Source organism: Leuresthes tenuis, unplaced genomic scaffold (assembly GCF_036924035.1).
Source record: "Leuresthes tenuis unplaced genomic scaffold, fLeuTen1.0.hap1 SCAF_2, whole genome shotgun sequence".
Lineage (NCBI taxonomy): Eukaryota > Metazoa > Chordata > Actinopteri > Atheriniformes > Atherinopsidae > Leuresthes > Leuresthes tenuis.
Window position 1 is genome coordinate 41,678,214 of NW_027325356.1, and position 19,221 is coordinate 41,697,434.

At 42.2% G+C, this 19,221-nt stretch overlaps 1 protein-coding gene across 1 annotated transcript in view; it reads right to left on the reverse strand.

Moving 5' to 3' along the window:
- The window catches only part of lrrk1 (leucine-rich repeat kinase 1), a 117,910-nt gene that overhangs the window by 5,877 nt on the left and 92,812 nt on the right, over positions 1-19,221 (reverse strand). The window contains exons 32-36 of the mRNA XM_072381122.1: positions 8,781-8,898; positions 8,568-8,684; positions 3,567-3,764; positions 2,847-3,061; positions 503-934 (exon numbers count right to left, since the gene is read on the reverse strand). Coding sequence (XP_072237223.1) covers positions 503-934; positions 2,847-3,061; positions 3,567-3,764; positions 8,568-8,684; positions 8,781-8,898 — 1,080 coding nt within the window. The remainder of the gene's footprint in view (positions 1-502; positions 935-2,846; positions 3,062-3,566; positions 3,765-8,567; positions 8,685-8,780; positions 8,899-19,221) is intronic.

Here is a 19,221-nt window from a genome sequence, read left to right on the forward strand (position 1 = left end):
ATGTAAAGAGCTGACACAAAGCAGAATACAAATATAATGGGATGATATCATGAATATGTTAATTAGCAGTGTTGATATAGCCACTTTTTGTAGACCTTAGCTACAGTAGAATGGGAACAGCTGACAGCACTACGCTGTCATATTATGTTACAGCTAGCTTTTGAGATGCCAAACAGACAGCGGCAGATTTTTTAATTATATTTGTTATTGTGCAAATTTGTGATGGTACAACTCTTGATAATCTTTTTATTTATCCTCTATATAGGTTTACAAAGACTATGTGCATGACAGAAAAACTTCCCTTCTTTCCTGCAAGGGCCTGTTCGTGACATTATTGCAGACGAAAGGTGATTCGTGTCTTTCGAATAAAGACCACCCACTGACTGACAAATGTCCACTACTGTTCTGCAGAGACTCCAACGTCTATTCACTTGCTTCTCTCTGAGTGTGCATGTTATTTAGATTGTGTATGCTGCTGTCAGTTGTTATGCACTGTTTGTACCTGGGGATCCACAGAGTCCCATTCACTGGCAGCAGAGTGAAGGCTTGGAGCTGAGGCGTTGTGGAGGTGATGGTCTCTGCAGCGCACGGCTCAGGGTTTGTGAGTGTCTGTTGATCCTTGCCTGCCTCCTCCAGACCTACAGGCAGTGGTATAATGCTGCAGCTGTTTAAGAAGTCTTTGGTGCTTGAAGAATCAAACTCTAGTGGTTCCAGGGAGCAGTTTGAGGAAATGGAGCAGTAGTCTGTCAGTGAATCCTGGTGCTGGATGATCTGAGTGCCTGCCTCCTCACTGTAAATGAGTGTCACCTCTCCATTGGTCCTCTCCAGCTTCTCTTTTTGGTCCATGGTGTTGAGGTCAGTGGTTCCCACCATTTCGACCCCTGTGGGATGCCGCACGGTGAAGACGTCCCGCAGAGGACTGCTGTCCCCACAGCTGAAACCATAAGAAGATCTTTAAAAGAGCACTCAAAACAGAGCTATATTTCACCTGGAAGATGAGTAGTGTTCTCTAATGAAGAGCAGGGGCCTTATTGTTTGATTTTTTTTCCTATACACAAAATAGGGCTCTATGTGCACGACTTCTTGGGACCGCATCAAGTGACTCCACCAAAATGTGAAAAATGAGATGCCAGTACTACGGAAAACGAAAAGCTTCTTCTTCATTGACCGTAGTGTGAAGCAGTCAGCCTGCCTAGTTCAATTAAATTCAATTCAATTCAGGATTGAATTGAATTGATGTTTCAGGATTACCTGAGCCATCCCTAACTATAAGCTTTATCAAAAAGGAAAGTTTTAAGCCTAATCTTAAAAGTGGAAAGGATGTCTGCTTCCCGGACATTTACTGGCAGCTTATTCCACAAGAGAGGGGCCTGATAACTGAAGGCTCTGCCTCCCATTCTACTTTTAGAAACTCTGGGAACAACAAGTAAACCTGCAGTTTGGGAGCAAAGTGCTCTGTTAGGAAAATATCTTACAATGAGATCTTTAAGATATGATGGAGCTCGGTCATTAAGAGCTTTATATGTGAGGAGAAGAATCTTAAATTCTATTCTGAATTTAACAAGAAGCCAATGAAGTGAAGCTAAAACTGGAGAAACATGATCTCTCCTGTTAGTTCTCATCAGAACTCTGGCTGCAGCATTTTGGATCAGCTGGAGGCTTTTCAGAGAATATGTGGGACAGCCCAATAATAAGGAATTACAGTAGTCCAATCTTGAAGTAACAAATGCATGAACTAGTTTCTCTGCATCACCCTGAGACAGGATGTTCCTGATTTTAGCAATATTACGAAGGTGAAAGAAGGCAGTCCTAGAAACCTGTTTTATATGTGCGTCAAATGATAAATTCTGGTCAAAAATAACTCCAAGGTTCCTCCCTGTAGAACTAGAAGCCAAGGAAATACCATCTAGAGTAACCATATCACTAGACAATTTCCCCCTGAATCCCTCAGGTCCAAAGAGAACAACTTCAGTTTTGTCTGAATTTAGAAGCAGACAGTTCTGAGTCATCCAGGTCTTTATGTCTTAAAGACAGGCTTGTAGTCTGACCAACCTATTGGTTTCATCTGGGTTCATAGAGAAGTACAGCTGAGTATCATCAGCATAGCAATGGAAATTTATGCCATGCTGTCTGATAATGTTACCTAATGGAAGCATGTATAAAGTAAAAAGAATTGGTCCAAGCACAGAACCCTGAGGAACTCCATGACTTACTCCAATGTGTGAGGAAGATTCTTCATTTACAAGAACAAACTGGAATCTATCAAATAAATATGACTTAAGAAGTTACTGCAGTCCCACCTCAAGCAGTGATGACTGAACCAAACTTCTGTGAAAAGGTCAGAGATCCATTACGTCTATCATCATTTTCTGCCCAAATCATACATATTTCCAGAACCTAAAAGGTTTTGGGTTTTTTAACGAAAGCGTGAATTAAAGGAAAGTGTGTTTACGCTTCTGTTTTCTGGAAAGCAATACTGCAGTATCCACTGTCATTACACCTGATGGAGGCTGTGAGGTTCTTGTTGTGAAAACCATAAAGCGGACTGATTCTCTTTAGTTACCTTGTACAGCCTCAAGTTAATCTAAATGCTGTATATCCAAAAAGAAAAAGAGCCTTCAGAAGGTTTTTAAAATTGCTATATATATTGCTAATCACATTTAACAAAATTAGCTGATAATATGAAGCTGCCTGAGGATGCGGGTCAACAGAAGGCAACATTTGTTCTTCATCATGAAAATATCTCTACAGTATTGTTTGTGTTTGTGAACATTTGTAAATTCTTACAAAACTCCATGTGATGATGGCACACGTGTTACAGTCATGTAGGTTAAAGCTGTACTCACCAGTACGTGGCACAGAGCTCATAGGAGGCAGCATGGAACAGAAGCAGTGTGTTGGTGAAGTCATCCAGGGTCCACACCGCTTCTTCTCCCCACAAACTGAAGCTGGTTGCCATGGATACTATGGAAGACGGAGGGTTGTAGGGTTCCAGCCTTCGAACTGCCTCAAGACTCATAGAGTTGATAATCAGCACACCAGGACCATTGGAGAGCCATAACTGAACCACAAACATGTGGCCCGGACAGGAGCAGGCTGTTAGTGTTCAGGTTGGACAAACTTGTGTTTCACAGATTCAATTCGATTCAGTTCAGTTTTATTCATAAAGCACCAAATCAAAACAAATTTTGTCCCAAGGTACTTCAAATACACAGTCCAACTCAAACCAATTGAAATCCAATCAAATCAAATTCATTCAAATCCATAGTCCAATTCATACAATGCAGGTTAGAAAAAAAAGCCGAGCTATGGAAACTGAATTTTTTATCCCATCCAATCCCCCGTCCTGAGCGTGCACGAGGTGACTGTGATAAAAAAAAAAACCTCCCTTTTAACAGGAAGAAACCTCCATCAGAACCAGGAAGGGCGGCTATCCGCCTCGACCAGCTGGGGGTTGAAAGAACAGGAAAGGGGGGACAACAAGCACCACAACATAACAACCTATTTGCGGGATCTCGCTTATGAATTTACAAAAGTGATTTTATGGTCATGGTTAATTTGCTTACCTGGGAGCCACTGCTGACCAGAGCCATGCTCCGGACTGCATAAGGTCTCTGTCTTGGATCCGAGTCCTTCAGACCAAACACGGTCTTGTTTAGAGTATGTGAACACAGGTAGGTCTCCCCCTCCAGAGGAAGCTCCTCCACCAAGCTGTACACAGCTACCAGGCCGTCGGACATCCCCGCAAACACTTTGGCCAGGCTCTAGAAAGATAAGAAACAGACCTTTAAATCAGGAGTATTCAAACAACAACACAATTGTTGTACTTTGCCAGTTCCTACAATGGATTTGAAATGAGGCAATGATGTTTGTTATTCCAATGCATAAAATATTCTTCTAGCCTTTAAGGAATTACAGACACTATTCCCACATTGTATTAGTTTCAACAGACTCAAAAGTAATGGATCACTTGGCTGATGGCAGTTCCACCAGCTAATACAGGGCTTGTCTCCCAGTATTGACTTTGCATTTAGCTGTTCATAAGAGGGCCTGGGGTAGTAGTGTTTTTGCCCAGCTGCAGACTGAAGTTTGACTCAGGGAACAGTGCTGCTAAGCACGGCTGCTAGGGTTTTCTATGAGACCCAATCCCAAACGCCACCCAAAGTCCAAATTATGAAACCCCACAGACTTGGACGATACCACAGCTGTAGTGCACGTGTTTCAGGTGATGTGGGACTAAAGTAGTACAATAATGATGTTACAAGGTGCGCATGGCGATCACCCTCTTCATCATCTTCATCAGGTGTTTGCTGTCCGCCACTCCACCTCCCAATGATGGGGTTCGGCGTCACCGGAATAACTCACAGGCTTCCTTGCTTGTTTCTTGGTGGAGCTATTTATTGTGTCCCCTTTGCTCCCCACATGTGTGTTCAGTGCCCAAAATAATACAGTCTGTACATATCTTTTTTTTTTTACAATCGAGCCCACATCAGCTCCAGCTGTTACATCACTCCCAGGCATTTATCGTCCTCCTCTCCACCTGTCCTTTCTCCTCTCAAAGGGCTTCTTAATTAAGCTCCTCCCCCATAATCATCAACCTCCGGGTAACAGGTGCTCCTCATCACCTGCAGCCGACATAGATACCCCCAATACACAGAAATACTCAACATAACAGAATTCAGATTAGCACCCATCAGTGCCAGTGATGTCCCATTGTCCATAACTACCCAACCCAAACCCACAGACTAGTAGGTGTGCACCCCTAATAGCCTGCAGACTGCAGATCAGGTCCTGGTGAATGAGGGACGGGGTCACTCCGTCACAAATGAGGAATGAGACATTAGATGTGTTTCCATCCAGCAGTGAAGCACACTTCATGCAAACCTTTTAAATGTTTCTGCACAGCATTTCCTGTCAGGCTTGTTTTTGTTAAATGGTTTGCATTTATAAAGCACCTTTTAAATTATATCTCAGTTCAACAAAGCACTTTATAATAAGTTTCCCATTCCCTTGTTCACACCAACACTAATACAGTTTAAAATTCTATGTAGGTGGTGAATCTTGAGCTTCTGATGGGAACAAGTCTGCCGTTTATTTGGAGTGAGCAAATTAGGCTGCATGATGTAGCAGGTACCAGTATAGACTACAATACTAATGGCTCTGAATTAAAAATAATTAATCCAAAAGAACTATGTGTGTCTCTGTTGAAACAGATAACATCTAATTCAGTCATACTCTAAAATGTCAAGAAACGCAGTTACCTGGAGAAAGTCTGAAGATATGCCATTATCTTCCTTATGCCACCCACATATGTTTGAAAATGAAAGATCTGAGTAGCTTCCAATGGGCACCAAGTATTTCTAATCTGTAGCCCTCAATGAATTTGAACAAAAACAAATAGGACAAATAAATCAAGAAGAGAAGACTAAAGTTACTGGTGGGATCAGAGTTTGCGATTTTTTTTCTCCATTTCTGTATCAACCAGTCCAAAAAATGAAAGAAGAAAACTGCTTAAAAGGGGGTCACGTGCTGGCATTAAGGACCAGTCCAGCGGCTATCAAGCAGATTCATTAAGCACACAGCCAGAATACAAATGACATGGATGAACCATTCATTTCCTGTGTACACCATGCTGAAGGTGCTCCGAGTTACATAAAAAAGAACCATCTGTTATCTCCACTGAAAGCTCTATCCAATCTCTGGAACTGAGCTGTTGACCCAGAGAAGTCTACAGTACGGAGGAGGCTGAGGTCAGGGTCTTAATAATTTTGTCCTATGGTTTCCCTTCTCTGGAGACTAAACATTTCTTCAGTGGCTCAGAGCATTTATTTTTACAACTGCTCAAAACTGGTATTTTATCCCGATCTGTTGGCTTGAATTGGACTGTATCATTGAAGTGCCCTGAGATGACGTTTGTTGTGATTTGGCGCAATATAAAGGAAACTGAATTAAATTTAATGTTTGCGAACATCCTGCAAAGAAGGCGAGTTATGACACCGTTGGGGATAATGTTTATTGTTAGAAGGATCCCCATTAGCTGTCACACAAAGTGGGACAAGCTAGTCTTCCTGGGGTCCACAAAACAACAACAACAAAAAAAAATCACTTAACAATAATAATGTAAGCAATAAAACATTGTAAACATCATTATAAACATCATCAGAAATTATTCAAAATAAGTTATTACATTCATAAGTATTACATTCATTACTATATTCATACAGTACATTCCCTATTCACAAATTTAAATAGTGCATCTTCAAATGGTACTTGAAAGATATTTTGCTATTCAGTTTACGAATATTCAGTGGGCAATTATTCCAATGATTGATGGCATGATAAATAACTATTTTCTTTAACGCATCTGGCCATCATCGGCTGACCTAGTCAAATGACAATGAACCTGATCACATCTGACTATTTGGTTATATAAGAAAACTGGTTGAGAAGAAAAGACAAAGCTTCTGAAAAATGTAGTCATATTGAACGCCAGTCTGTCCTCTACCGTTAACCAAGAAAGTTGACGGTGCACACTGATAGTGTTTGTTCTTATGGGACAATGTAATACTAACCTGGCAGCTCTGTTTTGGGCAGTTTCTTTAATTGACCTTTAGATGCGGAGGACCATACAGGTGCACAATAATCCAGGTGACATAAAATTAAGGATTTAGCCACCTGTCCCACAATATGTGTAGGGACATAAAAAAACATTTCCTCATCATGGAGATACCACACCCCATCTTCTTCACTATGGTATCAATGTGTTCTGACTATCAATTATTGTGCCCAATAATTTTACTTTGTCTACCTGTTTTACCACCTAAAAAAATATAGCAAGGATTAGAAGCCTTCTATGTAAACCAGACCTGGAAAAACTTGTCCATGCTTTTATCTTGAGTAGACTAGACTACTGCAATGGGCTTTATACCGGCCTTCCAAAGAAAACCATGCAAAAATTGCAGCATGTTCAAAATGCAGCTGCACGGGTATTCACAAAAACCAAAAAATACGACCACATCACACCAGTTCTTAGATCTTTGCACTGGCTCCCTCTGTGTGAGAGAATTGAATTTAAAATTAATGTGCTGGTCTACAAATCCCTAAATGGTTTGGGCCCAAAATACCTGCTAAATCTTCTTATTCCCTAACAACCATCAAGGAGCCTTAGGTCATCTGGAAAAGGACTGCTAATGGTTTATAGTCCAAAGACAAAACATGGTAAAGCATCATTCAAACATTGTGCTGCTTATTTCTGGAACAAACTCCCTGAAACACTTAGATGTGCTCCAAATGTTGCTACTTTTAAATCAAGGCTCAAAACTTTCTTCTTTTGTCAGGCCTTTGAAATGTGATGATGGGTGCCAATGGTTAGAGTTACACATACTCTTGAGTGTCTATTATCTCCTTTTTACTTGTCTTATCCTTTTTTCCTTACCAAAGCATTTTATCAATTCTATCTTGCACTACTTCTGGTTCCGGCTGTTACAGAAGGTTTTATTGTCTTGCTTTGTTTTACGTGTCTTTGCACGTTTTAATTTTTTTATCTTTTCATCCTTTTATTCTGTTATTTATTTTCCTGCTATGTAAAGCACATTGAGTTGCACTTGTGTATGAAATGCGCTATACAAATAAAATTGCCTTGCCTTGCCTCGTTCTATAGGTTCCCCATACAGTTTTTCACTCCCAGACAGTTTTTGCAGCATAATACAATGTGGAATCATCAGCATACATTTGCTTTACACAAAACTGATGGTAAATCGTTTGTGAAGATGGCATATAAGAGTGGTCCCAGGGAGCTCCCTTGTGGGACCCCGCAATCCAAGCCCTTAGAATGGGACCAGCTGCCAGTGTAATAAACCCGTTGTGTCCTTTTTGTGAGATAACTCTTCATAAATTGAATGGAGGTTGGACTAAACCCATAGCATTTTAGCTTACCAATTAGTGGATTGTAATCTATGACATCAAATGCCGCACTAAAATCAAGTAATACAGCACCATTCATCTTAGAGTTATCCACTTCTTTAAGCCAATCTTCTGTCGGAACAAGCGGAACAAGTTGAATGGTTATGCCGTTGCAGTCAAAGTATTCCTGTATTTGTGAGTGGACTATTCTCTCCATCAGTTTACTAAGAACTGGGAGAATAGTGATAGGTCTACTGTTCTTCCCAGTGAGTGCTAGTTGACCAAAGTAGATGTAAACACTTGTTTAGATTCTTACATTCCCTCGAGCGGCCAACAACAGACAACTTGGTGTGTCATGGTCAAACCAAGACATTTGAATTATTAGAAATAGCAGAAGTGATTATAAGGAGTAAAGTAACAATGGCTGGAGGCAGTACTGAAGGCCCTGTGACCTCATAAGAAGCTTTAAACCTAAATGTTTTACACATTATTTGATGGAAAAGGATATATTTTGTGGTGGACTACACATATTGAAAAATGATTAAAAAACTACTACAGTCATAGGTAAGTAACTGAATTCATCATCATAAGCAAGACAAACCAAAACACATACATCAGAACAACATCTTCTGTTTGTGAGTATATATACTAAGATGTGGACTGACCTGCTCTCTTGCTGGGACGTGGAACAGGCAGGTGATAACGGCTGGACAGGAGAACTCTTTCTGGGGTTCACTGAGAGGACACATGTCCTTCAGACTGTAGATGAAGACCTCCTGTTCCTATGACAATTACACAAGGAGTAATTATATATCTAAGATCACTACATTTTCTTAATGGATACATATTTTGTATTTGTGTTGTCAGGTAGTGTGTACCTCGGTGGCTATCCACAGAGAGTTACGCATCTTCATCTGGCAGCTAATCTGGCTGCCTGGACAGGACATCCTCTTTACCTCCACTTGGCCCCTCTCAACATTCACAACACTGTAGTTCCTACACAATACATAGTTAATTGTTACATTGGAAAGCTGATAAAAAAGGAATGTGAATCAGCATTTCTTCATAGGCTTATTTATAGACTGTGCAGTGTCACCAAAGGATGAGGGTTTTAGGCTATGCTACAGAGTGGGATTAAGCAGAAGATTTAGTTGTTCTAACAAGAAGCAAGAAACAAAATAAAAGACAACAAGAGCTGTGGTGGACACCCACAAGAGTAAAATTGAGGACGTTCTTCAGGAATTGCTTTTACCTCTGAGAAGCCGCGCACAGAGAAGCTGCTCACTGTACGGCTGCAGCTGCATGGGCTTGCGACAGTTACGGACAGTAGTGGACTGGATAGTGTAGTGGTATGATTGCCATCTTCCATGTGGAAGACCTGGGTTCAAATGCATGAATCCCATGAATCTTTCGCCACAAGCCGAAAGAGGAGCAAGCAGAAGCGATGTGACCAGAGCCAGAAACGTGGCTGCTGTGGTGAGCTAACAGCTAAGCTAAAAGCCAACCCTTACATCTTCCTCTCCAATGTTCGCTCCCTGGAGAATAAAATATATCACTGCAGCTGGAATTAACATCAAAATGAGATGAGGAACTGCTGCACAATAATTCTGACAGAGACATGGCTCAACTCAAGGGGTTGGCTACATTTCGTGCTAACAGGAACTGCAAATCCCGAGGATTTACTGCTGAGTAAGTCTGTGTATCTATATCAATAACAACTGGTGTAATAATAAGCAATAAGTTTGTTTCAAGTAATGGTTATGGACATTGAGCTTTTGACTGTAAACGGCAGACCATTCAATCTCCCCAGGGAGTTTACTTTAGTTCTCCTCACTGCTGTGTACGTGCCCCCCAGTGCTAACACTAAAGAGGCTATGAGTGTTCTCTACAGCAGTGCTTCACAGTGGCGCCAGAGATCGCAGGGGGTGTGCATAACTTTGTCTGTGCTGACCTCTGACCATGCGTAAGCAGCTAGCGGGCTAGGTTAGGCTAGATCTGTTTTCCTGCAGTCAGCATCACTTTATGAATAAAACACAATGTCTGAGAAACGTAACAGTACTGATGGTTCATCTGCATGAAAGAAGAAAACAAGGCAGGTGAGAAGTTAGCTAATGACAGCATGAAGCCATGCAAACTGAAACGACACCAGGAGACCAAACACCACGAGACTATTGGTGAAAGTCAAGAATATTTTGAGAGGAAGAAGCAATTGGCAATGTCAAGAAGATCCACGGACATCAGAACAGCTTTTGAAAGAGCAGCTAGTGATTTACACAGAGCCACAGAGGCATCATTTGATTGTTCGCTATTAATTGCTAAGGCTAAAAAACTGCACAATATTGGAGAGTAGCTAATCAAACCCGCCTGCCTGAAAATTGTGGAGAGGCTGTGTGGACCGCATGTCGTCTATGAAGTGAAAACTCTCCCACTCTCAGACAATACTGTGAAAGACAGAATTGAGAAAATGGCTGCAGATTGCCAAAACCAGCTGCACAAGAAGCTGAAGAATGTTAACTTTGCAATTCAGCTGGACGAAACAACAGCATCAGACGAGTCCGTGCTCATTGTTTATGTGCAGTATATTGATGGTGAGGACTTGAAACCAGACATTGTTATGTCTACAAATCTAGCAACAACAACAACCGGCCAGGGTGCATTTAATACACCTGGTGACAAACAGAATAAAAGAAAAATGTGTAGATGTCACAGTTTATGTTTTAATATTCTTATTTTCAGGTCATTTGTTATGTTTCGGGTTATGTTTTCAGGTTTCAGGTTTCATGTTTTTTCCCCTGTCATGTTAGGTTCACTCATGTCACCTGTTTTCCGTTTCACAGCTGCTCATCATCACCAATCACCTACCCACAGCATTTAGTTTCCAGGTTCAGTCTGGGCCGAATCCTCACTTCCCTTTCATGTTCTGTACACAAAAAACTAAGTCTGGTTTTGCCTCATAGTCTCATTTCCCACAGTCTCGTTAATTCACAGTGACAAAGTCTTGTTTAATCACAGTCTTGTTTTTTCATAGTTGTGTAAGTTATTCACAGTTTTAGTATTTTTGAGATCCGGCTGTGCTGCACCATTGGTTGATGTTTTTGCATGAAGTACTGCATCTGGGTCCTACCTATCGCTTCTTGACAGTAGATACTGACAAATCTTATCAATGAGTTATTATCTTTCTGTTGTAATGAGATAGACCTATCTGTTCAGTTGTCAAAAAATAAACTCTGTGTGTGTGTGTGTGAAACATCTGATGGCATAAAAAGGAAGACATTTGTCTATATACATTGTAAAAAAAAAGGAGAATAAGAACAAAACCTATAACTGCTATTTATTTTTGCCAATGAAAGTTTGAAATTAATCCCTGTTCTTTTAGTGCGTGTATACGGGTAGGAGTTGGAGTTGGGGTGGGGGGGGCCTGGCTTGCCTTGGACACAGGCAAGGGGGGCTTCAAGGAAAAAAGGTTGGGAACCACTGCTCTACAGGACCATGAGTGAGTTGCAATCCGGTCACACTGAGGGCTTTGTCATTGTTGCTGGGGATTTTCACCAGACCAACATGAAGACAGTTCTCCCACAATTCCATTAGCGTGTGAGTTGTGCGTCTATGGGGTGTAAACACATTAGACATGGCCTACATCAATGTAAGGAATGGATTCAGAGCAGCCCCTTGCCCCCACCTCGGCTCTTCCGATCATCAATCTGTTACGCTAATTCCTACATACAAACCCCTGCTCATCAGAGAAAAACCTTCAGTGAGGCAGGTTAAAGTTTGGTCTTAGATGGCTACGGGACTACACTGCAGGACTGTTTTTAGTGTACTGATTAGAACATGTTCAAAGCAGCTCCCACTTAGAATGACCACACCAGCATAGACGAGTATGTCATGTCTGTGACAGCCTACATCAACAAATGCATGGAGGACGTCAGCGTCACATTGAACATCGTCACCCGGGTGACCAAAAACCATGGATGACTGGTTATGACTTAAGTACACAAAAGCATGGAACTCAGTCTTCAAGTTTGGTGACGAGGAGGCATTGAGAACAGCGAGAGCCAACTTGAACCGTGCCATCAGACTAGCAAAGCATACTCGCAGTCAAAAAAAAAAAATCAAGGATTTTCTCCATGATGCCACCAACGCCAGGAATATGTGGCAAAACATATGGGCTATCACAAATGACAGGATAGCCCCTCCTGTGAGTGACAATGACACAGACTTCCTCAATGAACTCAATAACTTTGAGGCACTAAATAGTACTCCTGCAGAGAAAGCTGTTCCTCATCAGGATAAAAGGACCCTCTGTTTCGATACAGTCGATGTGCGGACGACTCTAAGAAGAGTCAATGTATGTAAGGCCCCGGGTCTGGACAACATAACTGGGAGGGTACTCAGGGAATGTGCGGATGGGCTGGCTTATGTCCTTCCGAATGGACATTTTTAACACCTCACTGGATCAAGCCAAGGTCTCTTCATGGTTCAAGACTGCCACCATCATCCCAGTGCCCAAAAAACCTCAGATCACATTACTTAACTACTGGCCCATTGCACTTACTCCCATTATGATTAAGTGCTTTGAGAGGCTGGTGAAGAAGCACATTTCACTCTTTATCTAAGCCTTGCACACCTAGAGGATCCTATTCCTGGACATCAGTTCAGCAACCAACACCATCATTCCACAGTATTTGGTAGAAAACTGGGTCCCCTGGGCTTCAGCACCCCCCTGTGTAACTGGCTGCTAGACTTCCTCACTGAAAGACCACAGTCCTGAGTCCTGAGTCCTCTGCTATTCAACCATATTGTGAAGTTTGCAGATGACACAGCTGTGGTGGACTTCATCAGGGGTGACAATGACCTGACCCATGGAGAGGAGGTGGAGCGGCTGGTGGGCTGGTGTAGAGACAGCAACCAAATCCTGAATGTGGACAAAACCAAGGAGATTATTGTTGATTTCAGGAAGAACCAGCCCAGCCACGCTCCACTTCTCATCAACATCACAGCTGTGAAGCTATTCTTCAACAGGTTCAATCAGACATCTAATCCCCTTCCAGACCAGTCTTCCCAGCTACAGCCCCCCTCGTCAACACACCCTGTACTCTCCCCCTCCACCTGACCTCAACAGGCCAGTGGTGCTGACATCACAACTGATGAAGACACTGGAATGACTGGTCCTCGTCCATTTATGTCCTCTGGTGGGACCATCTATGGATCCATTGCAGTTCGTCTACCAGCCTGACATTGGGGTGGATGTCATCTTCCTCCTTCACGGAGCTCTGTCCCACCTTAAAAAGCCTGGAAGCACTGTGAGGATCACATTCTTCATCTTCTCCAGTGCTTTCAACACCATCCAGCCTCTGCTTCTGAGGGACAAGCTGGAGCTATCAGGCGTGGATCACCACCTCACATCCTGGATAATAGACTACGTTACCAACCGCCCACAATATGTGAGGACGAAGGACTGTGTCTTAGACATGGCGGTCTGTAGCACAGGGGCTCCACACCCTGTACACTGAAGACTTCAGGCACAGTTCTGCACACTGTCACCTGCAGAAGTTCTCTGACGACTCTGCCATCGTCGGCCTCATCACCGATGACAGAGAACTGATCAAGGACTTTGTGGACTGGTGTCGGCGCCCAAGGAGCTGGTGGTGGATTTATGCAGGCGCAGACACACACCCCGACACCGGTGAACAACCAGGAAAGTGACATAGAGAGAGTGGACTCTTATAAGTACCTGGGTGTTCACCTGAACAATAAACTGGACTGGACTCATAACACCCATGCACTTTATAAGAAAGGTCAAAGCAGACTCTATCTACTAAGGAAACTCAGGTCCTTTGGAGTGCAGGGAGCGCTCCTGAAGACCTTCTTTGACACTGTTGTGGCATCAGCCATTTTTTCTGCAGTGTTCTGCTGGAGCAGCATCTCAACCACTGACAGGAAGAGATTCTATGAACTAATCAGACGGCCAGCTCTGTCTTGAGTTGCCCCCTTGACTCAGTGCAGGTGGTTGGAGTGAGGAGGATGGTAACAAAACTATCATCAAAACTAACTGATACTACCTGCTTTTATTTCTATTGTGTTTCTTTATCTTTCTCCTGGGCTAATGATCTTTCTTGCTGCTGTAACAATGTGAATTTCCCCATTGTGGGATAATGAAGGGAAATCTAATCTAATATAATCTATTTAGTTTTAAAGAAACCTGGCTGGAGCAGGAGGATCATGTTAGCATTAATGAATCAACTCCCTCTGACTATTTAAATGTTCACGTTCCTCCAACCACAGGCAGAGGAGGAGGAGTGGCAGCTATCTTCAGATCAGGGTTACTAATCAGTCCGAGACCCAAGATTAGTTTTAGCTCTTTTGAATCTCTGATTCTCAGTTTTTCCCAAAGTGGAAATCACAAAAACCTCTTGTGTTTGTTGTTGTGTATCGTCCACCTGGCCCTTATTCTGAGTTTCTGTCTGAATTCTCAGAGTTTTTATCCCAGTTAGTGCCGAGTACAGATAAAGTCATTGTAGTGGGTGACTTTAATATTCATGTACATGTTGAAAATGACAGCCTAAATATTAACTTTAATTCCTTATTAGACTCTATTGGATTTTCTCAAAGTGTTCACAGACCTACTCACTGCCTTAATCATACCCTTGACCTTGTGCTGACTAACAGCAGAGATCATATTTCTCCAGTTTTAGCTTCTCTTCATTGGCTTCCTGTTAAATTCAGAATAGAATTTAAGATTCTTCTCCTCACATATAAAGCTCTTAATGACCAAGCTCCATCATATCTTAAAGATCTCATTGTAAGATATTTTCCTAACAGAGCACTTCACTCCCAAACCGCAGGTTTACTTGTTGTTCCCAGAGTTTCTAAAAGCAGAATGGGAGGCAGAGCCTTCAGTTATCAGGCCCCTCTCTTGTGGAATAAGCTGCCAGTTTGGCTTCAGGAAGCAGACACCCTCTCTACCTTTAAGATCAGGCTGAAACTTTCCTTTTTGATAAAGCTTATAGTTAGGGATGACTCAGGTGAGACTGAAACATCCCATAGTTAAGCTGTTTTAGGCCCAGACTGCTGAGGGACCTCTTATGTCACACCTTTCCTCACTTTGCTCTCCCCCCCCCCCCCCCCCCCGTGTATTTCCTCATTTGGCATTATTGTTGGCATTAACTTGTGTTTCCCTGTGTCGATAGGTATCCTTTGACTGGTGTTATGGTGTTTTTCCCCCTCTTTTCCCTCTTTTCTGTCCTCTCAAACCCCAGCTGGTCGAGGCAGATGGCCACCCTTGCTGAGTCTGGTTCTGCAAGAGGTTTCTTTCCTTTTCATATTAGGGTAGAGGGATAAGGTTAAAGCTTAAAGTAACACTACAGAATTTCTCAAATCTTTATCTCCCCTACGTAAAATGACAGAGCGGGCTCAGCGGATGCTGAGGTGCATAGTGCACAGAGGTCGCCAACTTTCTGCAGAGTCAATCGCTACAGACCTCCAAACTTCATGTGGCCTTCAGATTAGCCCAAGAACAGTGTGTAGAGAGGTCCATGGAATGGGTTTCTATGGCCAAGCAGCTGCATCCAAGCCATACATCACCAAGTGGAATGCAAAGCGGCAGATGCAGTGGTGTAAAGCACGCCGCCACTGGACTCTAGAGCAGTATAGACGCATTCTCTGGAGTGATGAATCACGCTTCTCCATCTGGCAATCTGATGGAGGAGTCTGGGTTTGGCGGTTGCCAGGAGAACAGTACAGTACAGCCGGCGTTGTGAGCGGCGCGTTTTGAGCTTCTTGAGCTTCTTGAGTGTCGTGAGCTTCGAAAGTTGTGAGAGGCTCAACTTTATGCAAATTAGCAGCGTATGGATTATGATATAATAATAACACATTTTATTTATAGGCGCCTTTCTGGACGCTCAAGGTCACCGTACATAGGTTAAAAACAATGTAACACAAGCAATGACTGTGTAAAATTACACAGTGCAAATGAAAACACAGAGAAAAGGCAAGTTTGAAAAGGTAGGTTTTGAGTTTGGATTTGAAGTGTGGGGGTGAAGTAGTGTTCCTGAGTTCCGGTGGTAGACTGTTCCAAAGACGAGGAGCAGAGCAGCTGAACGCTCTGCTCCCCATGGTGGTGAGACGGGCAGGTGGGACAGTCAGGTGGATAGAGGAGGAGGATTGAAGAGTGTGGGAGGGCGTGGCAACATGGAGGAGGTCAGATAGATAGGGAGGGGCGAGGCTGTGAATGGACTTAAATGTTAATATGTTATAATATATATATATTTAATATATATGCCTACTATTTGAAAGCCCCGCCCCTTCGGCCCCAGATACTGCAGGCGGCGAGTTGTGAGCGACCACGCTCAAGATGCTTTTGGTGTGAGCGCCCGATAAGTTTCAGTGAAAGGAACTCTGAATGCTTCAGGATACCAAGAGATTTAGAAACAGTTTGGGGATGGCCCCTTCCTGTTCCAACGTGACTGCGCACCAGAGCACAAAGCAAGGTCCATAAAGGCATGGATGAGCCAGTCTGGTGTGGAAGAACCTGACTGGCCTGAACCCAATAGAACACCTTTGGGATGAATTAGAGCAGAGAGTGTGGTAAAGCAGTACATGTGAGCAGAAGGACAACAGTAAGGAGGGACAGAGCAGCGGGAGAGTTGGGGGAGGGAAGGTAACAGCAGGAAAGGCCTTTAGGAGTTAGCAATAATGACTAACACCACCTGCACACAGTATGAAAGCTGCTTTTATTGCACAAGAACTAACCTGGAATTCTGCACACAGACAACAATAGATCAGGCACTTGGAGGGAGTTGTGTATACACTGTGGATTCTAAGCATGCATTCATACTACATATCTGTATGTGTGTTTGTAAATTAAGTGAAACTGCTGCTTTGAGGGTAAAAAGTGCTTGTTTGAGAACGTCCTCACAGAGTCATTTATCTCTCTCACAGTTATAAGGATAGTCCTGGTTTGGTTTTTGAAAAAAAAATAAATTGTTGTGTGAAGTTCTTACAAGCATCTGTGTTCTTAACTATAAAGCAGAGTGCTTCAGAGCATCAGGGAGGAATCCAGGACAACAGAGACATCAGAATGTGTGGATTGTCCACACCCCTCTTTCAGTGGGAAAGCCCCACTCCAAAAGTAACAACTCAAATCACAAACTTTTCTGAATGATTTGAGCAAACTATGTTGGGGGTTTTCTTACATCTTCTCACTTTCGTATCCAGCTGTTTCTCACTTAGTCAGTATATTTTTTTCAAAAGCAGAATGTCTTGTTCTGGGTCACTGCAGTGTAGCTGCACAACATATCCTGCAGCTGCTCACCTGTCACTGACATTTCTACTGGTCCTACATCAAAATGACAAGCTGAAAAGTGCAGCCTAAAAATAACACAAGCATCTTTCATTTCACTGTCATTTGCAAAAGAAAACTTCCCAACAGCTTTGAGTTGTTGTAGATGAAAGTAAATCCCTTTAGTGAGCTGTAGTGAGAAGCCTGGCTGCATTCAGTACACTCTTCCATACACTTTTTTTTTTGTCCAATCACAATAGGACCTACAATCGCTTTGTGAAAATTACAAACACTGTATTCAATTTGAAATGACTTTTAATCAAGCAAAAAATTTAAGAAATGATTTAATGAGCTAGTTTGACAGATAAGTTAAACTATAAAGACTGGATACAGGTTTTACAGAAGAGAAGAGATCTTGTAAGAGAAAATAGATCCTGCAGATGTAGGTCCTAGCCATAGAAGTGAAATATCCAGACAGGTAAACTGTCTGAATATATGTATTGTTGAGCTGTACGCTATGAGCTTGGGTGACCAATTAACTCCTAATCTGCAAATTAGTCACTTGCCAGGTTTTGCTTTATGGATCACTGGGAACACATACAAGAATTAGTGACTGAGATCACTTTCATTCCCACTGAAAGAGGCAGTGTGGACAATCTAGCTAAACAAGTAGTTAAAAAAACATGGACACTAGTGTTACTGTCATCCATGGTTGAGGGAGGAGTTGGGCCTAAGTGCAGCACACAACAGACTGAAGACTGACAATGACTTTAATTATAAAGAGAACAAATAAATCAATCAATTAAAATCAAAAATACTAACTAAGAGATGAAATTTGTTGTGATTTGACTCTATATAGATAAACAGAATTGAATTTAGGTGAATTAGCAAGAAACCAGGCAGAGCTAGACCATGATGCTGACAGTAAACTCACAAGAATTAAGCAGGGAGTATTTCTGCTGAGGAATCTGGTAACCGGCTATTCAGCGTGATCATACAACAAGTAGTTCCAACCAAGCAATCTGATTGGTCAAGAAGAAATTTAGAACGTGCTCAAATCAGCATGACAGCATGCCTGACTCATCACCTAAAATATTACTCCAAAATTCCGAGACCGCTGAACATTAACGTCAGCTCTGAATTCACTCACCTCGGACTAGAAAATGCTTTCTGTTGCTAGGTCGTTACTAAGGGTCGGATTGTTTGCTGCAGTGGTAAACTACGTTCCATTACACGTAGGAGTCTATTGATTGTGTTTCAGTTATTAGTCAGACCCCATGTGTTTCCATGGCAATGCGACGCGCACTCGCAAAAACTTAAAAAACTATCTTGCAAAAATTTAAGAGCAAACTGTCCATTAACATGGATATATTTTGATTTTACATTTTATTTTTGTTAGCATTAGTTGTATAATCGCAATATTACCCTCGAGGGTAATAAAAGGTAATAATTAAATCGAGGTGTGCAGGGCGAGAAGAAAGTGAGACCGACAGAAACAGTGAGTGTGAATGTGGCTTGAAGTGTAAAAGCACTTTGAGTGCTCAACTAGACAAGAAAAGTGCTATACAAGTACAGCACCTACCATTACTGTACGTCCACCGCTGTGTTCTGTTGACTGCTTTGACAACAACAGGTTCATGTGGCTTTATGAAGCAACTCAGCAGAGGTTGGGATATTTCACACAGGACCTCACCATGCCATTTTTCTAACTTTGTACAAAACAACTCAGAGCATATATATTTTAACTGGACCCTAACTTAAAACAAGGGCAGCATCAAGATCTAAACTCCCTCCGACACAAGTCATCTTCCTCTGACCCTCCATGTGTGTTGAGGAACACACACATTAACATACATTGGGGCAATGTGAAGTGATATAAATGTTTGGAAGTGTACATCTGACACACACACGTTCAATACATTTCCTTCTTTTACTAGTTGTGAATTTACTTTTTTTTGCAGTTATTATTATTTTCAAAGGAGAGTTTCAAAAGAATACTCAAGTACATTATATGAAACTGACATTGAATAAAACTGAAC